This window comes from Drosophila gunungcola, unplaced genomic scaffold (genome assembly GCF_025200985.1).
Source record: "Drosophila gunungcola strain Sukarami unplaced genomic scaffold, Dgunungcola_SK_2 000060F, whole genome shotgun sequence".
Lineage (NCBI taxonomy): Eukaryota > Metazoa > Arthropoda > Insecta > Diptera > Drosophilidae > Drosophila > Drosophila gunungcola.
Genome location: NW_026453223.1, coordinates 374,289 through 400,588, shown reverse-complemented (window position 1 = coordinate 400,588; position 26,300 = coordinate 374,289). Strand labels below are relative to the sequence as shown.

Sequence of the window (26,300 nt, the reverse complement as noted above, 5' to 3'; positions counted from 1 at the left end):
TCGATACTTTTCAAGTGAGATTTATCGATGGTAGCAGGAACAACATCGGTGCCTGCAAGCATCGATAGTATCGAATAGTCATCGATTTTTGTTCCAGCTCTACAATTTGTCTGCAACTTCTAATTCGCTGCGGGTATTTTTTTTTATTGTGTTTGTTGTTACATATAATCCGATCAATTTCGATCGTTCGTTGACAAAGCAGTGTGTTTTTGCTCTGTTCGTTAGAGCTTTGTTTTGGCCAAGTTCCGTGAAACTGCGCCAATTAAACGTTTCGTTTGCGCCACTCTGTGCTTTCGGTTTTCGGCCCATTTTCTTCCGTTTTCGTTTCGTTTTTGCTTCCACTTGGAATTGCGTTCGCGAGGGGATGAAGGAAAAGGGGAGGAGAGGAGACTCCCGACAAAAGTGCATCCCTCGTCCCGTGCGTGTTTGTGCGTGTGTGCTGGTACTAGTGCTAGTACTAGTGCCAATGCAATTGTAGCTGAGCGCGCTCATAAAAATCAAAAGTATATTTAGATATACATGTATATATAATAATCGGATAAGTTTTCTCGTTTCGCTCGCCCGTGCTCATGTGTGTGAGTATTTAAATCAGTAATATCACAACAGAGGGGGCCTGTTTGCCTGTGTGTGCGGAGCGCGCTGCGTTTTGTTGTTGAGTGCGAGCGGGAGGGACAGCGTACGGAGAGAGAGAAACAGAGCTGCAACAACAGCATTAGCAGCAGCGATGACTACCAGTCGCTGCACTGGCATAGCGGTAAGTTTTAGCGAATGCGATTTCAAATAGAAATACTAAGCTTAGTTCCGCGATTCCCTGAATGTGTATTTATGTAAGTACACACACACACTTGTATGTATAGCTGACGTCGACGCTTACAGCGCTGTTAGCTGCTAACAGCACAGTAACGACCATTCGCTTAGGTCCGAAATCAAGTTATCGGGAAGCTTAGTGCAAGTGAAACGTGTGTGAAAAGTGTGAAATACAGACAAGTGCCCGCCATTAATCGAGTCCCCACTCCCGAACCCCCGAGACGGAGAGGATCCGATAAATTGTGCAAAGGCACCAGGACACATCGCACTGAAACGAAGGTGAGTTGCATTTTTATTGGTTCTTTCAGTGCTTTTCATGACACATTCACCCACGGACGTACACCCGCAGAAACCCAGGCACATGCGCAGAGAGGAATACTAACACTAGTAACTAGTACCAGTGAGTCGCTCTAGTGTGCGCTCTTTATTTTTGTTTTTAGTTTTGCTCCACTCCGCCTTCTGTATTCATCGGGTGCATTTATTGTTATCGGTTTCTCTTGTACCCGAGTTGGAAGTCGCAGCGTGTGCTTTGATTTTGTATAAACGGTAAACTATGTGGTTATGGTGGCGTGTTATTGATTTCGGTGTTTCTGAATGAAGGAGCATTTACGCAATTGTTTTGTGATTTTTCTGGTGTACACTGATAGATTCTCTTTGTGGTTTTGCCACTACTCTCTCTCCCTCACTCTCGCACACGCTGGCCGGTGGCACACACGCACAGGCAAACGCACACTTCGAAAGAGGCCGCCATTGCTTTTCTGCGCAGCTTTTACAGTGTTGCATTCTGCCGCGCAATGTTGCTACTGCCGAGGGAGCTTTTTTGGCCCTTGTTTTGTGCACTTCATTCTTTCAGATGTTTCTGCTATTCCGTTATTGCTTATGTTTCATGCGATACTTAGAAGCAATCGGTTTTAGGGTTTCGTATTAAATAGTCGTCTGCATATTTACACGAATTTATTACTTGTCCAGAAAAAAGAATTTTGTTAAAATCTAGGCTTTATAAACAAATAAACGGAACTTGACATCTTGAAAGCTTTATTTTGGGTCTAACATTCATATTTATATTTTTGTTAAATAATGAAAAAAAAAACATACGAATCCAGGGAGCCCGTATTCATATCTAAATAATTAAGCATGTATAACAATTTTGTAGTTCATGAACTGGTTTTTAAATTAGATGAAGATAAAACGAGAGAAAAGATTCTTCGGCAGACGAAAGTTTATGGACTGATAAAAAACGAAATAACAGTCTTAACGGCTTAGAAATTTTTTAAGCCTTTGAAACTCCGTTTAAACAATTAAATTCCGAAGCAATTCTTGCCTGTTGAAGTAGCATTGTACATATTTTTTTAACCAGCTAATTTTGTCATATCGCATAAACCTAACTCAGGCTTCCTATGGTTCAGCAGAGGTTATAATTATTAATCCTTTGTGATTTCCATTTTAATGCATTAAAAATAAAACCCAGAAAAATAATAAAAAAAAAAAACATTTTTGTGCCTCTGGAAAAATAACTTGGGGTTGGCTTGTTGACAAAGTATGACACGAGCCCATCTCTATTAGAAATTATCGTCAAGAGTTTCCAAAGGTGGTGTAAGGGACGAAAATGCAATAAAAGTTTATCGTGTAATGACACGCAAATTGAGATTAAAACAATGTTACAAATCGTTATATTTATCAAGCGAGCTATGCCGTTAAAGTCTTGGTACTTGAAAAAAAAATATAAATGAATCACTTTAGGATTTTAAAATACGTAGATTTTAAAGTAAACTGCGTATTTAATATTACCAAATTTTCATCGTTAAACTTTTTTAAAACAAAAATTATTGGGTTTTAAGTAAAAACTTAACTCTTAAAACGTATTGAACAGCTTCAGAGAACCTCAATAATACTTAACTTATTATTTTGAGCATAAATAAATTTTCCGAAACAAAAGTACAATTATATTGGCCAAAAGAGGAAATATATAAAAAAAATGGCTTAAAAACATTTATTTAGGCACCCGCTATTTTTTTACTAGTTGCACATTTGAATCCTCGTATGAATCCAGTGATGGAAATATTTATATTTTGTGTTGTGCTTAGGTGGTTTTGAGGTGCTGTTGCTTTGGCCGCAGCTGTTGCGCTATTTACCGCTGCCTTTCGTAATCCCTGCATAGACAAACGATTCGGATTCGGATTCCGATTGTGATTACCGCCGACAAGCGGCGACGTCGGTCGCATCGGTACCCGCTTTTTTCTTTTTGCTTGTTGCTCTTCGCTCGGCGATCGCTCGCGTGCCGTTTTCGCAAGTCTGGGTGCTCTGCACTTGACTCGCTCTGCTTTTTGCTTTTTGCTCATTCCGATTTTGTTAAGCGACGTGTGCGGAACTGAACTGAAAGAGGCGGTTCGACGAAATCGCATTGTACTTTCGTTTCTTGTGGTGTTGTTTGTGCCGTGTGCCCCGAGTCAAATCAAATCAAAATAAAAAATTCGTGTTCTTCCTTTTTTGCGTACCAAGAAATTAGCGGCGTTCAACCAACAACCACCCGCTCTGTTTTTTTTTTTATTTTTTGATTTGTTTTGTTTTGTAACACAACAAATCGCGTGATCTTGTCGAGTGTCGGCAGAAATCGAGTTTTCCAGGAGATCAGGCGCGCGCACTGCTTGCCTTTTGTGCGCACCACAATCACTGCTTGCATTCCGGGGCGATGGCTCAGTCGACTGCGACTTCGCCGCGCTACACCGGCTTTAACCCCCTGAACCAGAGCCAGACCCAGACCCAGACCCAGAACCTCAGCAACCCGGCCACGGATCCGGATTTGGTGGCCCCCTTGTGTACGTATAGTGCAGACACACCCCTGCCCCCCAGCCCCCTTGCCCACCATTTCACCCATTTGTGCTGACTACTCGGTTGTCTGGACGCCCTCCCGTGCAAACGCTTGACCAGCAGTTATGTGGTTTAATGACACTCGTTGGCTTATTAACACAGTTATGAAGAACGCGGGTTAGGGTTCTCCCACACCTCGTCTTTTGATAATCCGCCACTCTCTTTCGCACTTGTTTCGAGTGTGTAACACAGCATTGCCATTTACGTCGTTTGTTTATGCATCGCTGTCGCTTCTCTCCGCGTACCATCCCGTCATCTCATCATCCCGACATATCATCATCGTCTCAACTCAACTCAACATCGCATCGCATAGCATAGCATCGCCAAACCCAACAAGTCTCTGACTAAAACGCTTTGTTTTCATTTTCAAATGCCCCAACAAATATTCTGCTTGCTATTTTGGTATTTTTGTGAATTTCCTTTCCGCCTTCGGCGCATTGTTGTTACGACGACGACTGGCTTGCTAGTTTTCTAATTTTGCTTTAATGTGTGCAATATAGTCTAGTCGCCTTCATTTTCTATCATTTTTCTTGTCGGAACCGGAAAAAAATAGCTGAAAACACAACGCAGAGGAAGTGAAAATGGCAAAAGATTTGGTCATTTTTTCATTGGTATCCGTATCACCTGACTATTTTGCACAACCCACCCCAATTCACCCCCTTGGCATGGCCTTGAGGGTCCGTTATTTATAATTCCATTTGCTTGGGCCTATTGAATAGCACTTCGTAAATCGGGACTGCATGCGACCAAAGCCGTCTACAGTTTCAGTCGCTTGTCGTAGATTTTTGGCCACCTTAGCTTTGGATTTCGGGTACCGCTTGCACGACAAGTACTGTGGGCACTTCCGTAAAATCAAAAATTTGATTTTCAACTATAGCTCCCGTTTAGTTGGCAGGGCATGGAGCAAAAGCCTGGGGGCTTAAAGCTTAATCCCTTTTAAGCACAGCACAGCACATGGCATTGAAACCGAAAGTTGGCTTATCTGCACCATCGACGATGAAAGGTCTACCTACCCTATAGGGTGTATACACTAACAACACCACATCAGTGTGTCTCGCTTCAACAGGGGCTAATCGTATTCACATATTAAGAAATTCAAGAAATTCTTATGATAAACATATTCTCCATATTTCTGACTCCAGATTATATCCTTGTTTCCTAACCCGAACGATTTAATGCCAAATTTGAGGTGCAATTAAACAAAACTGATAAAACTAGAGTTTATGCCAGGAACTGCAAATGTATATATTATAGATATAATTATTGAGGTTCAGATTATTTCCATTCCTTAAAATTAAAGTATTTCTAATAAAACAAACTTCAGCTATGCGTATCTCTGATTATAAGTTGTCGGAGCACTTTGGTTGTTAATAATAGAAATATCTATGAACTACAAGAAAATATTTACATATCGATATTTGATATTACCAAAATTTGGCCTAACGTTTAAAACAAAAAAGATTTAAAGGGTATGTCTTAAAACTTACCTAAGATTTCACCTGATGTTTCTTGTTTACTCTATCAAGCAATGGAAACGAATGCAAGGCGGTCACGAGCGTCATGGGAGCGATTCGCGAGTCGCAATTAGAATGAGTGTGGCTCCGCCCCCAGGTCAGGTGGTCTGGTAGGGCATTCAGGGGTGGCGCCCATTTTGCCCTTTCGCGATCAAGTCTTAAAAAGCTACAACAAGTGTCGATTTGCGATGCACTGCTTGCTGGCTGAACACTCTGAGTCATCAAAGTTAATCTTCTAACGTTTCCGCCTAGCAATCAATGCCAATTAGTGCCAAATAAAAGTATTTAAAGGCAAAATATTACGTTTACCTTTTCTTACTTTGTAAATTACACAGTGTGAAGGAGCGTTTTTGCTATTCATTGAAATGTAAACATTTTTTATCAGCAAAAGAGTCGATCTTGCTATGGGTGGGTATTTGTAATAACAATGCACACTCAAGCACTATGATTCTTCTACAAACATGTAGAAAATATTTCAATTGTTTAGCACATTCTGCAACTTAGCTGATTGTGGTATGTAGTTAAAGGTTTTTTTTCCCGGACTTGTTTGTTTTAAAAATTTTAACACTCAAACACGCAGCAGAGAAACACGTACGGTGTTTTAGGTAAATTGATTAACGGCTACTTTAATAATAATAGCAAATATTTTTGTTGAAAACCCCATTTGTTAAAATAAAAATTGCAATAACTAGAAAATATTTAAAGGAAAATATTTCAAATATAATTGATATTTCGTTGTGCACCCAAACGAGTATTGACTGTTAAGCTCTGACTAAAGAGAGAGTATTTTAAAATATACATTTAAGTCTCTTAATAAAACGCCACAAATGAAAATGAAACGAGTCAGACAGACACTCTGGCAAAACCAAAATAATGAGCTGTTAAACAACTTGGATGCCACATATAATGAAATTGTGCCATAAAAGGGTCTGGAATGACTCAATATGACTCATTGCTAGAAACTGAGTGGCAACAGTGATTTCTTTTTGCCTCCAACCCCAACCGATTACCAGTGAGGTGGAAAGTTTTGCAGTTCCCGTTTAGCGCACCAAATTTAGCATCCACCCACGCAGCATCATATCACTCGCACCTCACATGAACACATGAACACATGCCATGCACCATATATTATCACCTGAAGTAACAATAAACAGTTGAGGTTGAGGTTGAGTGGTGTTTATTGGCTCTGCTGTTTGGATACTGGCTGTGATCTAAGGCTGCAGTAGTGATAAGTGATAAGGCGCAGCAATAATCGCCAATAACATTGCCATTATTGGCTAGCCGATGGACTATGCGCTCTTTTATTTCACTTAGTCGCTGCTTTCTGCAGCTGTTGTTGTTCTGTTTATTTATTTTGTATTTATTTTTTTTGCAATGTGCCATTGTCTTATCAGTTTCTGTCCGGCCGGACTTTCATGTCACAACGATAATTACACTCGTTGCTGTTGTAGCCACTGCCGCAAAACAATGTTTCTTATTGGTATTATTTTCGGTTATTCTGATAGTACGACAGCTGAATATTATCAGCAAGTCGACGTGAGATTGTACCACATGCGTCCGCATGGTGGGCATTTGCCAATATTTGCAGCGCTCAATTACGTCGTCGATTATAGCGATGAGTCAAGCTCGTGACGATTCAACTTATTTGACAGACTGAGGATCTGGAAACCTATCTTATTACACATGCTTCTCCCAAAGATAAAAACAACACCTAAAAAAAGAGTTTTACATAATTTGTATATCTTTATAAAATTATCATTTATTTTGCAATTTTTATCTTGTCCGTTTTAATTTTGTGATTTTTTTTTCTTTTAAAACGGTTTATTTTACATAAATTTTTCCCAAAGATAAAAATTATAACTCAACATGAATTTAAAATTTTAACGTTTAACGTTTTACATATTTTTAAATACCAATTTTTGCCATTTTTGGCATATGTGGTCAAATATTAACAATGCAGTAGAGTTACTAATTTCGATTGAGATTAGATGTGTTTAAAAATACGTAAATGAAATAGATTAATCGGCTCTTAGCTTTCACAGTACTTCGCATACTTCATTCTCTATGAATAAACTTATCTAAAAAAAAAAGGATTTTTCCCCACGAGTAAGTTATTGACTACATCCTGCCGAAGTTAGCTTAGGTGAGAGTCTAAAAAAATTGTTTCTTTATTAACTGAAATCAGTAAGGGTATCCCTTAATAAATATTTTTTTTTATCATTAACACCAAGCAAGTCGATATAGACGTGACCTGCTGACAAGCTAACTTTTTCTAGTTTTAAAATTGTAATACATTGAAATCGGCATTAGAAAAAAGTTAGAAAAATACTTACAAAATAGAAAAGTTACATTTAAAAAAAATTTGGTTTAATATGTTTATTGTTTTTATGGTAGCTTTATGTTATAGTCGTCCGATTTTGATAAAGCTTAAACCTTAATTCTAAAATATTTAACCATTACTATAAGTCGAGAACTAAAAAAAATTAAAAAACAACAGACTTATAATTTTTTTACATATATTTTTCCGATTGTTCCTATGGGAGCTATATGCTATAGTCGTCTGATCTTGCTTGTTCCGACTTATGTACTCCTGCAATAGAAAAACAATTTTTGGGAAAGTTTTATGCAGATAGTTTAAAAACTGAGAGACTAGTTTGCGTAGAAACGGTCGACTCTCCTAGTGATACTGATCAAGAATATATATATATATAGACTTTATAGGGTCGGAAATGTCTCCTTCACTGCGTTGCAAGGGTATATAAACTTCTGTTTGGCTAAAGTTTTGCCAATGATGAACACTTTTTCACCAGAGGAACAAAGCATTTTAACCAAAATTGGTCTAGCTCATCTAAAAATAAAGACAAAGCTAATGTCGTTGAAGAAAATCTTCTTTAAATTTCCTTCAAAATTATTCACTTTTTTTATTCGAGTTTCTAAATATCAACCAAAATGCATCAGAATTATAAACGGGAACAGGTCTTGAGTTTCGGTTTTCCGGCGCTGATAAGAGACTGCAGTTCAGATGGCAGATTACCGATCCCCGATCGAATTGCACCTAGCGCGATGCACGTCTCAAATGCGTGATCAATTAACCCAACCGTATTTGTTTATGCCGCTCTTGACCTTGGTTAGTCCATATGGACCAGTTTTAGGAAGCGGTGAGCTAGTCCGATGAGTTCTCGGTGCTGTCCGATCGATTGCTTCCATAAGCTAATGACGCACATCTGAACGATCGGTACCCAATCGGAGGATCGGGAGTCTACAGAGTATAGAACAATCACAATTGCACTTGGAAGCCTTGCGGGTAAACAAAACACGTGAGGTTCGAATTAAGTGGTAAGACTTATGAGGTGAACTTTGAATTCACAAGCCCGGCAATGACAATTCCGCCAGGAACCGCAACAACTGTGTGCAAATAATTTAACGTTTGTCTTTTGTTGTTGCAGCAGCAGCAGCGCATATTCACTGTCAATTCTCAGATACAGTCAAGCATCCCTAACACACTACACAAAACCAATTTGAATTTGAGAAGTCTTGACTTTAATAATAATGTGTGTTTAAGTGTTTCCAAATTTGCATAGCCATTTGCCTTAATAGTTTTAAGTGTTGTCTAATTTTATCGATTTTTATTTGCAATTTTTATTTACCTTTCTTACATTCTTATGGTATGTAATTAATAAGGTTGACAAAAACTGGTTCGACTTAGGATGTCGAGCTGGAGAAGATTGACTGTAGTTGCGCAGTTAGGCAAATCATCGACTCACTTCTTTTTTCTGAATTGAAAACCAAGTCGTCGTCGGCGTTACAGTTACATTTCGTATTTCGTGCCTATTAGCGCCGGCGTCGACGGCGCTTGGTTCTGCCCGCCGCCGACGCTCGGGGCTCGTTCTCAGAAAGCGGCACTAGTTTTTCAGATTTTCAGTGTTTGAGCGTTCAGCGCAGTGTCTGCTTCACCTTTTTAATTCGCTCTGTTCTGTTCCGTGGTAGCTGCTCCTCGACGGCTTCAGGTTTCCTCCGTCGCTTGGCTATCCAGGTAAACAGTTCCCACCAATGCCCGGTCGAACGCAACTTATAGACTCACTAATTATTGCTGTGACCATAAACGCTTATCATTCCCTCTTGGATCTGTCCCGCTCGCACTCACAAACCGTAACATCCATTGCCAGTGGGGTTCCAGTGGAACTCGTTTATTTGTTTATGTCCCCTCGGTTTGGGCCAATTCCGCGCTGTCAAACATTGAACCAGCACCATCTTTCGGCCATTGGTCAAATAAAATTGGTGAGGTGTGAAAACAAACATGGAATGTTGGCATGCCAAAGTAGATTAACGCTCTTTCCAAAAAAAAAAAGCTTTTAAAGCAAAAAACCTCCAACATCCTATAGTAATATTTAATAAAACAACCATAAAATCCCTAAAAAACATTTGAAAACATATTTTAATATGATTTTTTCTCGATAACGTTTTTAAAATCATTTTAACTAAACTAATCCAAACATCTTGCGTATATTTTTATTCATTATTTTTAAAAACCCTAAAGCTAACGTGTTCGATTTTGTAAGCACCATTGTTAATTTGTTTTTCTCCGCTATTAGTTTATATAGGATCAATCTGACTATTTCTAAAAACCAAAGTTTAATGTCAAAACATTTTAAAAAAAGGTTGCAATTATGAAACTTTTAGGAAATATTTTTTTTTAAATCAATTTTTGTATAGTTTCTCAAATTCTCGATTATTTTTATTTTAGAGTTTTTGAACATTTTTGTATATAGATAAAATGGTTTGACTTAATTTTTCTTAATTATTAATTATTAATTAAAGCCTTGTATTAACTAACTTTTAAGTATGCGATGAACATTTTGATTCAATTAAATGTTTTAGTTTTTTATAAGTCATATTCCGGACTCTTTAGTGTACGAAAGTATTTGAGGCTTGTAGTGTTTTTTCCTCCTAGCTGAAATAGTTGATAGCCACCACAAAGGCTTGTTATTTGTTTACATCTAAAGAAATGTAAAGGCTTTTTAAAGTCGAGTTTACAGTAACAGGCTTTTAGGACAGTCGTTGAAAAAAGCTTTAAAAATTAACAAGTCATTGCTAATATTTTGTCCATAACTGTGGGAATTGGGAATGTTTGTGCCAAAAATACTGAGCACCATCGAGAGTGTCGCAGATCATCCTCTTATTGCTTTCCTTTCCATACAGTGATTGTCTGTGGGGTTTCGAGACGGGATTGTCTGGTTTTCTGGAAAGGAGATAAAGACGGTGTCTGGCGCTTGTAATTTTTGCACTGCCTTTATCAATTTCACTGGTAGTGTGGTAAATTTCCATCGTTGATCCCTTGGTACTCGAATTGTTTTGGGCTTGAAAGTTCCGACCTTAAGGCCCTACTTTTTGGGGTTTAGTATAGTTGATAGCCTGGGGCAATAATCAGCAGCGGATCCCATATAGAAATACTCGATACGACAAGTAGAGCCATAAATATTCCACTCGCTAATGAGTATATGAATTCCTTGTGCATGTGTGCCTGTGTGTTTGTCTTATTCAAGAGACTTCTGTTTTGCTTTGTTTTCTGTTCCCCGTTTTTATTGTAGATCATCAGATCGCAGATACTAAGTAACCGGGAATTTCGACAATTCCAGGTAGTGCCGCCATATCCACATTCAGCTGAGCTGACAACCCTGGTCATCAGCAAAAAACTATCGATAACACAGAGAGTGTGGAGTAGTCGGTTTGATTCGTCAGCTGTCTTCACTAGTTTCATTTTGTTCCGTTTCGTTTTGTTTTTAGTGTGTGCTTCGTTTTCGTTTATTATTTGTGCTAATTCCGCTCTCCATTTGCTCTCTCTCTCTCTCTCTCTGCTCTCTTTTGTTTCGCCCACGCAGCACGCACGTTTTGTGTCTCTGTTTTAGTCTCAGTCTCAGTTTCACTTTCATTTGTCGTTCGATCGCCAAGTGCAAAGAAGTCAAATATTAGCCATCCCCAGTTCGCATACATACATATATACAAAACACATATTTGTATCTACCCACATATGTATGTACCACATATATTTGCCCGTATAGAGATGATTGGCGTTATTTCGTAGGTAATTCTCGATACCTCCTTATCCTTGGCTTGATTCTACTACCCCCATCCCCCCATCTCCCCATCCCCCTCATCCGTCCACACAAATGTACAATATCAACTTGATTAACATGTTGTTGGATTGCATCTGCCAGCGGCGACACATATTTCATCCGCATCTCCATAATCATCCCATTTGACAATTAAACCCAGTACAACAGCACATTTATGTTAAAAATACTCGACTAATTTCATGTCTCGCGACGCCACAACAACAACTACAACAACAAACAGCAGCATCATCATCAGCAGCAACAGCTACAACAGCTACAGCTACAGCAGCAAGAACAGCAGCAGCAGCAGCAACGACATCAGCAGATCAACCCCAAAAACCTGAGGAAGAAGGAAAAGGAGCTCATCCACATCCAGAACTGACGGAAACAAACTTCAACCAAAAGATACTTTCAGCTAGCAAAAGTAGTAGTTCAAACGACCAGAATCACAACCAAATCGACGACGACGAGGATAAAGTAGGAACATTGCCATTACCACCCCTGCCCTCCATCAACAAAAGGACACCCAACGCCCAACTGCTCCACCCTCGTCCAATAATCCGCTCCATCCCGTCCTACACAGACGACCTGTGCACCTGCTGCAATTGTGCATACTCCAGTAACTCCAGTAACAGTTCCTCCTCCGACTCGTCCACATCCTCATCCTCATCAGCGACTGCACTTGCAGCCGCATCCGCATCCGCCGTTGCCAAGCAGCTCGCCCGCTCCGTGACCGCCACCAGCATCATGGACATGCCCTACAACACCTCGCCGTCACTGCGGGTGCGCACCACCTCGCTGAATCAGCTGAAGAAGACCGCCGACCTGGCCATTGAGAACGAGTTGCACGTGTGCCCGTCGGTGATGTCCGAGGAGCTGCGCAAGCTGCTGCCGCCCACCTCGGAGACGGTGATGACCAAGCCGTTCCCCATCCGCGGCGAACGGACCATTGCCGACTGCACCACGCCCCATGTGATCGCCATGGTGGGTCTGCCGGCTCGCGGCAAGACCTTCATTTCCAAGAAGCTGGCGCGCTATCTCAATTGGATTGGGATCGCCACACGCGTATTCAATCTGGGCGAGTACCGGCGACATGCGACCACCGCCTACAAGTCCCACGAGTTCTTTCGCGCCGACAATGAGGAGGCGATGGCCATCCGCAACCGGTGTGCCAACCAGGCGCTGCACGACTCCTGCGACTGGCTGCTGAGCGGCCAGGGCAGCATCGCCGTTTTCGATGCCACCAACTCGACGCGCGATCGTCGCCAGCTGATCCACGACATTGTGGTGAAGCAGCACGGCTTTCGGCTGTTCTTCGTGGAATCGATCTGCGATGATCCGCAGATCATTGAGCAGAACATCCTGGAGGTTAAGGTCAGCTCGCCCGATTACCTCAACATGAACACGGAGCTGGTGGTGCGGGATTTCTTGCAGCGCATCGAGCACTACGAGGAGCGCTACCAGCCCATCGACGAGGTCACCGAGGCCCACCTCAGCTTCATGAAGGTCTACAATGCCGGCAAGAAGGTGGTCGTCTACAACAACGAGGGCCACGTGGAGTCGCGCATCGTCTACTACCTGATGAACATTCACATAACGCCGCGCACCATCTACCTGACGCGTCACGGCGAGAGCGAGTACAACCTAACCGGGCTGATCGGCGGCGACTCGAATTTGAGTGCCCGCGGTCATCAGTACGCCAACGCCCTGTCCACGTTCATTGCCCATCAGCAGATCGACGGTCTGCGGGTGTGGACGTCGTGGATGAAGCGCGCCATTCAGACGGTGGCCGACGTCAAGGCGCCGCAGGAGCGCTGGAAGGCCCTCAACGAGATCGATGCCGGCCACTGTGAGGAGATGACCTACGAGCAGATCAAGGAGCGCTTCCCCGAGGAGTTCAAGGCGCGCGACGTGAACAAGTTCGCCTATCGCTATCCGCGCGGTGAGAGCTACGAGGATCTGGTGGCCAGACTGGAGCCGGTCATCATGGAGCTGGAGCGACAGGGCAACGTGCTGGTCGTGTCGCACCAGGCGGTGCTGCGCTGCCTCTTTGCCTACTTCCTGGACAAGTCCGCCGACGAGCTGCCCTACCTGTACGTGCCGCTGCACACGGTCATCAAGCTGACGCCGGTGGCCTACGGCTGCAAGGTGGAACACATCAAGCTGCCCATCGACGCGGTGGACACGCACCGGCCCAAGCCCAAGATCCCCGGCGACGTCAGCCAGCCGGGAATGGATGGCCTCAGCGGCGAGCTGGTGGCACCCGATGGCGTCGGCAAGGTGCTCATTGTGGGCGACGATGTGGCGACGGCCACGAACGGCAATGGCGGGCGCGTCGATATCAAGGCGCATCAATGACGGCGTCGCCTGAACCACCACCACCACCACCACCCCGCCCATCCACATCCCTCTCCTTCGATATCAAAATCAAAATCCAAGACAATCTAAGCACGGCTGCTGGATCGGCTGCCCCCAAAAAATACAACCCAATCCAACCCAATCCAACCCCAGCTCCCGCACTAATTCTTCCCCTGTCGCATCCCGAACAGCCCAACGGATACGGACAAAGATACGGACTTGCGCTGAGGATGTGGTGGCGCTCCTACTTAATGTGGCAATCGGAGGCCTGCGAGTTCCACTTTGGACTGCGTATGAAATTGTGATTGATCCATTGTGCTGTTTTATTATGTACTTTAACGAAACATTAAATATTTTAAAATTTTTCTAGAACATCTGTATTGATACAAAACAACAAAAATCGAAACAAAAAAAACTAAATACGGACTTAAATACATAGACTTACATATTAAATGTATGCTTCAGCAAAGGGAGAGTACTTACTTAGTTGGGTCTGGCAACTTACTTGTTGAGTGTTTCCAGCCACTACCAGGAGATTAATGCTATCATTGTACACCCAAACGTGTTTTTATCCGCATCGTTGTCTATTTTTATACCAGTTTTGCGCAAATTATGTTATAAAACGAAGGATAAACCCACGGATTCCATTTGTCGACTTTGTTTATTAGAAACCGCTGGCCCGATACACTTTTAAAGCCTATATGTTTTCTCGTAAATGTATGTGTGCAACAAAACATTGTAATTACATGAATACTTTAAATACTTAATCAACAATAAATAAATAACATATAATTGAAACAACCCATCCAAAAACACAAATTGTTTCATTTTCGTTCAGATTGATATTATATTTAAATGAACGAAAGTAATGCGAAGGTACTTATATTTACATACACATATCGTGGGGCAATTGCTTTACTCTTAAATCTCTTGAGTTGGTCCTAAACGATGCATCAATAGCCTCGGATAATGTATACAGATATCCACAAAATTTTAGGAGAGCGTTTAGATTCTTTTTTTCACAACTTTACGACTATACCATATAGATGCATTAAGACTTGCACTCCTTTTTTGTTTTTGAATACAGTATATATAACATATTTTACTTTGAAACTGTTAAGCAATCATCCAATTTCTTAATGTCATGTTATACGGTTCTGGTTTGTAAGAAAAATTTAACATGTAGTCAAACACAACTATTATCGTTTTGTAGAATGACATGTTCTCACCAGAGCACTGTCTCTAATTTTTAGTAAGAAAAGTAACTAAAGCAGCAATGTAACATAGTGTCATAATGTCAAGGCATTGAGAATGTATTGTTAATATATTTAAACCAAAAAAAATTGCATTTTAAAATTTTTGTATTAGGCTGCAATACAATTTGAATTGTTGCTGGAGGAGTATTGACTGTAATAGATTCCTTAATGATGCATCGGTGACGAAGATAAGTGTGCACTAGCTTTAATAAAATAAGATTCGCGATTTCGTCAAGCAATTTTCTCGATAAATTATTCATTTTGTTTTCGATTGGCTTTCAGCTGCCGGGAAGTGTTTTGGGATGCGTCCTCGTCCATGTCTGCTAGGACCACATTTGTCACCGAGCGGCCGAGCAAAAGCTGCTCCACGGCCAAAGGGTCACGAGAGTGACCGCAAAGAACCATCCAAGAGACATCGAAGATCGGGGACGTCTCCAATATAGTCACAATGCAGCGCTTTCGCAACCAGGAGCCGAGCCCGTCGCATTACAGTGATGGCGACGTGGTCTGGGTGAAATTACACAACACAGAGATCTGGTGGCCCGGCGAGGTGACCTTGTCACAGGACTTCCGGTTCGTCGACTGCAGCCGTCCACCGTTCGCAGTTGTGGCGTTTTTCAACGAAAAAACCTTGTAAGTCTCTATATTTCTAAATTGCAATCGAAAGCAAAACGACATTTGTTCATTCACAGCGAGCAAGTCAAATCACCGAAACAGATTTACCCCTTCCAATGTTCTCAAAAAGAGGAGTTAATCAAACGCGGCACCAGTAAGTACAGCCAGCAAAATATACCTACAGATGCGGTCAAAATAATAGTAGTTTTTTTGTTTTGCTTATAGAAATATTAATTAAACAGTAATTAACAGTACAACATTATTTTATATGTTCGTGAAGCTTATAAACTAATGGGGAAAATATAAAAATCTATATTTATTCAAAATAGATATTAAAACTTTTTTTCCAATACTAAGTGCAGATAAACGACGATTTATGGGTTTTTTTCTTGAATGGTTATAAAATCATTCAATACAGTATACCGAAAAGTGAAACTAAAACTAAAACGTCAAAGATTTTACATTTTCACACTATTGTTATTTTGACCGTAGCCTTTAATATGCTAACAAGAAGGAAAGCAAACTTCGGCAAGCCGAAGTTCATATACCCTTGCAGCTATTGCATTAATTAAATACTTTTGAAAACATTTAAATTATGATTTACTTGAGTATGTGCTAAAAAAAAACATTGAAACTATGATTATTTGCAGCTCAATTATTAGATAGTTATTTTATATATTTTTATTTTTTCTATGGGAGCTATATGCTATAGACGTCCGATTTTGATAAAATTTATACCATAATTCTGAAATAATTAAACATTGCTATATGTCGAAGAACTAAACAAAAAATTAAAAAACAGAAAAGTTATAATTTTTTTCATTTATTTTTCTGATTGTTCCTATGGGAGCTATATGCTATAGTCGTCCGATTTTGATGAAATTGAAACCGTAATTCTGAAATATTAAACCATTACTATATCTCGAAGAACTAAACAAAAAATTAAAAAACAGCAAAGTTATAATTTTTTTTCATTTATTTTTCCGATTGTTCCTATGGGAGCTATATGCTATAGTCGTCCGATTTTGATGAAATTTAAACCGTAAATCGGAAATATTTTACCATTACTATATGTCGAAGAACTAAACAAAAAATTAAAAAACAGCAAAGTTATAATTTTTTTTCATTTATTTTTCCGATTGTTCCTATGGGAGCTATATGCTATAGTCGTCCGATCCGGCTCGTTCCGACTTATATACTACCTGCAATAGAAAGACAACTTTTGGGAAAGTTTCATGCAGATAGCTTTAAAACTGAGAGACTAGTTTGCATATAAACGGACGGACAGACGGACAGACGGACAGACGGACAGACGGACATGGCTAGATCGACTCTCCTAGTGATGCTGATCAAGAATATATATACTTTATAGGGTCGGAAACGTCTCCTTCACTGCGTTGCAAACTTCTGACTGAAATTATAATACCCTCTGCAAGGGTATAAAAAGCGATATTTTAGCACAATTTTACATTTAATAGTTGATCGGGGTATATAAATTTAAAAACAAAAAAAGAAAGGTTTATTTTTTATAAATCCCATGGTTTAAACCCAGTTTATAGTGTTTAACTAAATCTATTTAAATTGTTTGATTAAATGATTAAGTTTTTACAATGTTGGTCACATTTACTTGACAGTTCTTGTTATGATACCATTTTATGTTTCAACCTTTTATAACAAAATATAAGCACCTTGGAATGGGTATTTTAAGTACATTATTACATATTGATCAAGAATGCCATCCATCATCCATCCATTTCTTCCATTCCAGAAAAGGCTGATGGAATGCACATGGGCGACAAGTTCAGAGATGATGTGGCAATCGCCGAGTCGCGCTACCACCGGCAGCAGCTCTCCGGGTTGCACGCGACGGCATTGTCCGTGCTGGAGGGCAGCAGTAACTGCAACAGCAACAGCAACAGCATCAGCAACAGCAATAGCAATAGCAACCGGCCGGATAGCCTCATCAAGGCCCTCCTCTCGAGCGGCAACAGCAGCAGTCTGCACAACAGCAGTGCGCCCAGCAGTGCAGTGCCTTCGCCAGCGGGTCGAGTAAGTAGCTCGTCGATGGCATCGCCCCAAGCCGTTGATGATAATGCCGTATTCCGACAGAAGGAGCCCACGATTCGCATCATGGACATTGGAGGCGGTGGCGCAGCGGCCGCACCGCGTGGCCGTGGCCTGAACGAGGCCAGCTACGAGTGCAACATGTGCAGCTTTCGCACCAACAGCATGAGTGTGCTGCTCATCCACCGCCGCGCCCACTTGGAGACCAGCAGCAGCTTCAGCAGCTTTAGCAGCAATAGCAACAGTACCATCGACACCAACACCAACATTGTTCGAAAGACGCGGGCAGCGCGACGAGCCCACACCACCAACATGCTGGATCTGCGGCATCTGGCGGGTCGCCGGAGCCGCGACAGCACGCACTTCGACAAGAACTCGGTGCGCTGCCACTCGCGCCACGTGTCCATCGTGGTGGACGCCTCGCTGACGGACGAGGAGAAGCAGAGGGTGGCCAGCATTGCCAAGCTGACGATGGAGAGCATTGAGCGCGTGGTGCATCCCGGTGACACCAGTCCCTCCTCCGCTTCCGCCTCCGCCTCTGCCTCCTCGTCGCCGGAGATCATCGCCGTGTCGGAGAGTTCACGACGCAGCCTTGTAAATCCACGGGATCCGCGCAGCCAGCGCTCCAATCAACTGCGAGCCACCATGCCCGCCCCAGAGTCGCCGCCGGCCAAACAGCGCCGCCTAACGCGCTCCATGAGTCGCCGTCAGAGGGGCGCCTCGCCAGAAGGCAGCTCGCCGGAGCTGCTGCCGCCCCCGACTCCACGCCGCCGTGGAGCTAGACGGTGCACACTGGCTGCCGCCACCCCCACGGCCACCACCAGCAGCGAGCAGGTCACAGCGCCCAGGCGTGGCAATCCCTTAAGGAAAACGCTGACGACACCGCCCAGCAGCGTGGAGAAATCATCTCGAAGCGCAGGATGGCGAAAGCGAGCGCTCTCTAGGAACAGGGCGCCGATCGCTGGTGCCGATCTGCATCCTTCGCTGCCTTCGCCATCGCCACCGCCTTCGCCGCCAGTGCGGCCACTTCCACCCGAAGTGATTGCCGAGCCAGAGCTACCAGCCAGAGCCAGAGCCAGAGCCGGGTCCGGTCCATCGCACGCGCCGCTTCCACCGCCGCCTGCTGTCGACCCACAATCGAAAGTGAATCTCCCGCATCCGCAGAACAGCTCGGCCGCCTCCTTGCAGCTGCACCTCAGTCTGCTGGCCGAGTGGTGCGACGACGAGATGGACGAATCGCTGGAGGAGCCACCACAGCCGCAGCCACAGTCGCAGTCACAGACGAAGACACAGACGGTGGATAAGGCTGGCAAGGCAGTGGTCGAACAGCCAGCAACGACAGCACCAGCAACAAGGCAGCAATTGGAGGAGGAGGAGAATCGCGAACGGGAGCAGGAACAGGAGAAGACTGACGGCGTGGCTGCCAAGAAGCGCATACGCAACATACCAAAGAAGGATCGGCGCGACGTAGTTCTGCAGGAGTTCGACGTGGACAGCCAGCTGGAGGAGGCTGACGAGCCGATTGTCATCCAGGACAGCGATGCCAGCTCGAACGAGAGCGTTGTGTTCGTGGAGGACGAGCCAAGGCAGCGTGCAAAAGGGGCGGCCTCTCATCCGCAGCCCAATGGCAATGGTAAAGGTAATGGCAATGGCAATGGCAATGGGAATGAGAAGGCCAAAACCGCGGCCAAGGTGGCCATACCTTCTTGCTTTGATTTCGAAGAGGACGAGGATCTGCAGCAACAGCAGCAGCTGGAGGGCCAAAATGGACTAAGCTATAGGCGCCGCACCAATACCAATCGCACCGATGCCAATGATGCCAATGGCAAGGGCCATTCGGAGGAGGAGGAGGAGCAAAAAGAGGAGACGGAAGAGGAGACGGAAGAGGAGACGGAAGAGGAGACGGAAGAGGAGGCGGAAGAGGAGACGGAAGAGGAGGCGGAAGAGGAGGCGGAAGAGGAGACGGAAGAGGAGACGGAGGAGGAGACGGAAGAGGAGACAGAAGAGGAAGAGCCTGCGCAGGGCGACATCTCCTTCGACGAACTGTTCTTGGGCTTCGAAGACGTCCCGGAGTCGTCGACAAATGCGGCCGTGGCGGTGGAAACGGAGCCCCAAGCAGAGGCAGAGCCTCAGCCACCTGTAGAGCAGGTGGAGCACAAGATGGTGGATGCCGTAGAGCCCGCAGCAGCAACGGCAGCAGCAGCAACGGCAGCAGCAGCCGCAGAGACCGAAGCCGAGCCCGGAGATCATTTGAGCCTGCCAATCAAAGAGCGACAAAAGCGCATATTTAAGTCGCGGAACAAGTCCACAATGGCAGCAGGAGGACAGGAAGAGGACATGATGCCAGCCTCGATGGTTGCCGTGTTGACCAGCGACGACGAGGCGGTGGAGGTGAAGAAGGCTGTGGTCACAGCGCCTCTCCAGCAGGACACTGTAAACTGTGCCAGCCTGCATCTTATCAATGGGCAAAAGAGTGCGATGAACAGCCATACAAACAGCAGCGAGGGCGTTATGGAAAGTAAGGAGAGCAGCCGGAGCAGCAAGCGCCGCACCACATCAAAGACTGAATCCTCCCGTCGACCGCAGCGACACTCGAAGGCGCGTCCACAGAGTCACTCGCCGGAACACGATGAGCTGAGCGACAACAGCAGCAACAGCAACAGCAGCAACAGCAGCGGCAGCAGTAACAGCAACAGCAACACCAGCAGCCAAAGCAATGGCAATGGCAACATGTCCAGCGGCAGCTCTAGCTCGGATTCGCACGGCATTGGAACGCTGTCCCCGGAGCCCAGCTCCAGCAACAGCTGCTCCATAGCCTCCAACATTGCGGTCATCTCGGCGGAGGAGGCGCGCGAGCTGCAGCGATCCGCCTCGGGCGCCGGCCTCATCCACGCGGCCATCGTGGACGCCACCCAGCCGGTCCAGCGTGGAGGCGTGCTCATTCTGGAGGACATTCGGCTGCCCAACTTGTACGAGCCCTTCGGCGGCAGCCTGCACTCGTCGGACAGCAATGGCAGTCGCAGTCGCAGTCTACAGCCGAACTCCTCGCGGCCGCACGACCAGGACGACGAACAGTCGCAGGATACTACGCAGCATACGGAGCGGCAGGCAACGAATCAAGTGCAGGTGGCCCAGGTGGCGCAGGAGGAGGAGGAAGAAGAGATGGAGGAAGGCGAAGCTGGAGCGGAATGTCGGGATGAAGAGCAGCATCTGCTTGATGATGGCCAAGTAGCAGAGCAGGTACAGGAACAACAGCAGGAACAAAAGCAACCGGAGCAACTGGAGCAACCGAAACAGGAAGAGGAACAGAATCAGGTCAAGAAGACGGAACCCACCGCCTATATGGACATGTCCAACTGTTCCCCGGCTCGGCACTCGCCCGAGGCGGTTCGCTCCCTGCCGCAGCCCCGTGAGGTGCTCCTCAAGAAGCGCGAGCAGGAGCTGCTGCGCCAGTACGAAGCCGACCTGGTCAGCGGGCGGACTGCGGAGAAGTGTCGCCTGGTCCGAGCGCGCTGGAGCCGGCCAATGCCATCCGTCGAGGAAGAGGACCAAACAAAGGAGCTGGGCCAGGGCGAGAAGACGGCTGCGGCAAACGACGACGAGGAACTCCAGATGGATCTCCAGCCAATGGAGACCGAGTCCCCGGTGGACCAGGAGCTGGCAGCCGTTGAGTTGGCCCTACCAGGTGTCACGTTGGCCCCGTCAGCGCGCCGCGCCGACAGCTACCCGCCGGTCAGTTCCATGGTCATGATCACGAACACGTACAAGCGCAGGCACTTCAGCTGCGCACCCGCTCTGAGCTATGTGGACGTGGCCAGGGCCCACCAGCAGCTGGTGGATCTGCGCGGGCACCAGCGTCTGCGCTACACCCCAATCCCAGTCCCAGCCCCAAACCCAGCACCAAACACAATCCCAAGTGCCACAACGCCACCCACATCCACAGTCACCACTCCGCCGACCACGCTGCTGCAGGCCGCCAACGCTGGTGGCCAACGAAGACAGCGTCGCCGCTCGAGGAACGCCGCCAGTGGAAGTGACCATTTGGGGAGGGAACGGGAAAGGGAGAGGGAGAGGGAGAGGGACAGGGAGAGGGAGAGGGAGAGGGAGATGGAGAGCAGCTCGCGCAGCGACGTCGCCGAGGAATCGTCGTGCGAGACCACCAAGGATGGCCAGGAGAGCCCCGATAACGTAAGTTGACCAAGAAAGCAAAGACAGATGTGTTTAATATACCTACATATGTACAGCTGCGGTCAAAACAATAGCAGTGGGACAAGGTGAAGTGCCCAAAAAATAGGACAAACTTTTTTTCAATAAATAAAATGAGGTTTTAAAAAGTTTTGATGATTCAGTTTTTCAGGGAAATAAAATAATTCCTTTAAATGCAAAATTAAATATACTACAGCAAATGATTTTATAACAATTTTAGAAAGTAACCATAAAACTTTGTTCAATTGCACTATGCATTGAACAAAAATTTTTTTTTATATCTTATGTACTTTTTAAATTACAAATTTACAAACATTAATTTATTTTTACATATTTTTAAAAATACATAATTTTTTTTATTATTTACATTTGGTGTCAGCTTCACGTCAAGATAAAAAAATGCCAAACTTATTTATAGCTATGTCCATTAGCTAAAAAACTAATATTATTTTTACGGTTACTGCACTGCATGTTCTTTATTTAATTAAGGTTTTACTTTTTTTGCTGTGTGTGGCACAGAACTCTTTTTAAATACTGATTTGATTTTCTGAAAACCACATAATCATTGGAACAGACTTTTGCCTGTTTGGCAGCACAATAAATCATATACAGCTGGAAAATGGAAATAGCTTTGAAGCTTCTTTTGAAAAACTTGTTTAATATTTTCAAGAGGTTTATACTATGAAAATAACTGCATTTCAAATATTATACTTATTTTATTAAACCGTAATACGTTTTGTTTTATGTTGTTATTTGATAAGTTAGCATAATGATGAATCAAATGAAAAATTGTTCCACTACTATTATGTTGACCAGAACTGTATGTATTTTTTATAAAGACCTAATCGTGAATAACAATACAAATTCGTTTGAAAACTCACAGCAGTAAAATTTTCTGCAACCCAAATATTCAAAATTTTTCTCCGAATATCTGATTATTATAGTTTCCTTTTTAATTATATGAATATTGGAATATTGTTTTAAATGATAAAGTCTACAAAACTTGAGAACTTAATTTGTATTAGTTTGATTTGTTTACTTTTAATTATAATGCAATTTGATTTTGTCATGCATTGAAATGTAACGTTTGAAACTGTTATTTTCCACACAAAAACCTTTTATCTTTAAACACCATTTCCACCGTCTGCTCTTCTGTTTCAGCCGCCTCAACTGTGCGCTGGACGCATCTGCGCCGTGACGACTCGCCCGATCCCGGGCTACAGCCACACGTTCATGCTCTGTTCGCTGAACAACAACAACTTCACGCCGCTGAACAACGTGGCCCTGTACCTGGACAACGAGAAGAACCACCTGGTGCCGGTGCCGCGGGAGGCACTGCTGGAGCCGCCGCGCCTGGCCGACGGCCATCCACTGTCCGCCGTCTTCGCGGACATTGACTTTCTGGGCGGAGAGGCGGTTGCCCAGGTGGTGGAGCCATCGGAAACGGATATGGAGGTGGATGGCGATGGCGATGGCGATGGGGAGGATCTCAACCAGGATCCGGATCAGGATCATGACCAGGTCGGTCGGCATTTGTCGCCGCAAATTCTGCTTAGCGAGGCAGAGAACGGCGGCGACGACGACGGCAACGCGGGGCCAATGGACACGATGGACACGATGGGCATTATGACGCCACTCAGCCAGGTGGCCGAGGGAAGCGCCCTGGCTGCCGGCAGCTATGTGAACGAGGAGGAGGAACTGTCCCTGCACGAAGAACAGCTGCAGGCTAATGTACTGCAGCTGAACGTGAACGGGCACCGCTTGGAGCTGGATCCCTCGGTGCTGTTCAGCATTGCCGAGCAGCCGGACTCGTGCATCGAACTGAATGTCACCGACGCGGGCGGAGGATCCAGTGGCTCCGGCCTCGCAGTGCTGCACGCCCGCGATATCCTGCAGGCGGCGCAGGTTTACCTGCAGGAGCGCGACCTGCAGCTGGTCAACGTGGAGGATATGACGCTGGACGATGAGGACACGGATGCGCCGGCTGGCTCCCACGGCCACGGCCACGCCACTGATCTGCTCTCGCAGGCGCTGGCCGGTGCTGGCCAGGTGGTGGCCGACTCCGACGACTATGTGACCGCAGCAGCCAACGCTGGCGTTGGCCTGCTCCACATCGACACCCGCACGGGTGCCAGCCTGCTGCATGTCGGCGACGATGACGATGACGACGACGGACCCGGCAGTGTGGTGTTCATCTCGAACCCCCTGCCACCACCGCCGCAGACCGTCCACCTCACGCCTCCGATCACGGCGCGCACCAACGAGACGAACGCGCTGCTCGACCAGACGCCCATCATGTCCACGCTGGAGAATCCAAGCGGCATGCTGTTCCGCCGCGTCTCGCCGGACGTCGATGGCAACCTGGAGGACAGCCTGGCCTCCGTCATTGGCGTGACGAACGGCAGCGGCGTGCCCACCTCGCTGGAGCTGCCCATCACGGTCACCAATCCGGCGATAGCCTCGCGGATGGCGGCCCCCGTCGCCGACATCCTGCAGTTCGCTCCCTTTCAGTAGATGTGTGGGTGTGGGTGGGGACACAAGGCACAGTCCATCCAGGCGAACGTTTTTGATTTGCCTTTGTAGATGCAGATGCAGATGCAGATTCATATGCATTTGACATTTGACATTTGAAATGTGTTTTTTTTTTTTTGTGCGCCGAAGAGAGTGTACCTCTTGTTAGTTAAATTAACACGAAATTAGAATTAAGAAGAGACGACGACATTGCGCCAATGAATGCCAATGAAGATATGTAGTTGCCTAATCGACTAGCACCTAAGTCTGGGATTCACATTGACTTACATTGCAAATGTAGGATCGGGAAATGAGTCCCATTAGCACGTAAGAGATTTAAACAACTATTGGATAGATATGCGTACGCATAAGTAGTGCAAGCTACAGAACTGATCAGAAAAGATCAGACCACACCAGACAAAGCTGAACAAAAAGCCAACCAGGAGGATGTATCGTGTGATCGATGCCCGGGACCCGGCACCAAAGCAAAAACATACGACACGTAACAGAACATAGAAAACAGAACATGCAACACTGCATATGGGACTATATAGGAGTAGGACTAAAAGTAGACGCATGTGTGCAGGAAGCACGTTTATATTTAACGACACTAAATGACTATACCAATGTGTGTAAGATATGTCAGTCTCTAAGCTAACAACTTGTGTAAAGTGTGCCCTGAATGAAGGGCAGACCGAAGCTGCCCAGCTTGGGCAACTATTAAAATAAAGGCAACCCCACGTGCTACAAAAGTCTATGTTTTTTATTACGCCATGGATCAAGCGAACCGAATGAAAAATTTGTGCTTTAATGTATTAGAGGGCCTTAAGGGTCTTCGGGCTTAGAAGCCTGCATTTTGGGGCATTTTTTCAAATGAGATTAAAAAAACATAATTAGTATACCATTTTGTGTGCTTTTTATTGACATTGAGATGATATAAAAAGAATAAAAGATATTGCAAGAATTAAACATTTTTGAAAACATTAAAATTATGATTTACTTGCGTATATGTTTAAAAACATTGAAGCTATGATGATTTGCAGCTCAATAATTAGATAGTTATTTTATATGTTTTTATTATTTTTATGGGAGCTATACGATATAGTCGTCCGATTTTTATGAAATTTAAACTGTTATTCTAAAATATTTAACCATTACTATATGTCGAAGAACTATACAAAAATTAGAAAACAGAAATTATAATTTTTTTTTGTATTTTTTTCCGATTGTTCCCATGGGAGCTTTATGTTATAGTCGTCCGATTTTGATGAAATTTAAACCGTGTTTCTGAAATATTTAACCATTACTATATGTCGAAAAACTAAAAAAAAAATTAAAAAACAGCAAAGTTATAATTTTTTTAAATTTATTTTTTCGATTGTTCCTATGGGAGCTATATACTATAGTCGTCCGATCCGGCTCGTTCCGACTTATATACTACCTGCAATAGAAAGACAACTTTTGGGAAAGTTTCATGCAGATAGCTTTAAAACTGAGGAACTAGTTTGCGTAGAAACGGACGGCTTACGGACATGGCTAGATCGACTCGCCTAATGATGCTGATCAAGAATATATATATACACTATAGGGTCGGAAGTGTCTCCTTCACTGCGTAGCAAACTTCTGACTGAAATTATAAAATCCTCTGCAAGGGTATAAAAAATGGCGTCGGCTTGAAAACATAATGTTTTTCAGCCAATTTTTTTCGACCTTTTCGAATATTTTAAAAATTCTAATAGTCCAAATTAGTTAAATCCGAGGCAGACGCGATATAGAGTTGTATAAACAAGATATTTACCATGTTTAGCATGTTCCAGTGTTGAGCTGCGAATTGTAATAGGTGTTTTTTTGCGCCTTTTACAGATTTCAAATGTGTTCTGCCGCCTTGCCACTTAAAAAGAGGAATCTTATATATGTATTAAAAAAAGTTTTTAGTTTTGGGGCTTATTTCATATTTTCCATAGGTTTGTAACGCATCTGTTTCTCCA

The 26,300-nt window shown here is 44.3% G+C and overlaps 2 protein-coding genes across 5 annotated transcripts; both read left to right on the top strand.

Annotated features, from left to right (window-relative positions):
* The first annotated feature begins 100 nt into the window (after positions 1-100).
* On the top strand, positions 101-25,064 carry LOC128264229 (pneumococcal serine-rich repeat protein). Of its 3 annotated transcripts, none has more exons than XR_008268674.1 (6): positions 101-754; positions 15,199-15,549; positions 15,609-15,685; positions 17,300-21,783; positions 22,963-24,673; positions 24,710-25,064. XR_008268674.1 is itself a non-coding variant. In XM_052999610.1 (6 exons), exons 2-6 carry the CDS (start codon positions 15,365-15,367, stop codon positions 24,313-24,315), a joined length of 6,039 nt encoding a protein of 2,012 aa, XP_052855570.1. In that variant the 5' UTR covers positions 101-754; positions 15,199-15,364; the 3' UTR covers positions 24,316-25,064. The 3 variants fall into 3 exon arrangements, 2 of the variants coding, with proteins under 2 accessions (XP_052855570.1, XP_052855569.1); XM_052999610.1 differs by having other exon boundaries at positions 17,300-17,580; positions 17,641-21,783; positions 22,963-25,064; XM_052999609.1 differs by having other exon boundaries at positions 22,963-25,064.
* LOC128264235 (6-phosphofructo-2-kinase/fructose-2,6-bisphosphatase 1) lies at positions 3,048-14,461 on the top strand. Of its 2 annotated transcripts, none has more exons than XM_052999629.1 (2): positions 3,048-3,623; positions 11,547-14,461. In XM_052999629.1, the coding sequence occupies exons 1-2, from the start codon at positions 3,497-3,499 to the stop codon at positions 13,658-13,660; spliced, it is 2,241 nt and encodes a 746-aa protein (XP_052855589.1). In that variant the 5' UTR covers positions 3,048-3,496; the 3' UTR covers positions 13,661-14,461. The 2 variants fall into 2 exon arrangements, with proteins under 2 accessions (XP_052855589.1, XP_052855588.1); XM_052999628.1 differs by having other exon boundaries at positions 11,544-14,461.
* Positions 25,065-26,300: the final 1,236 nt, after the last annotated feature.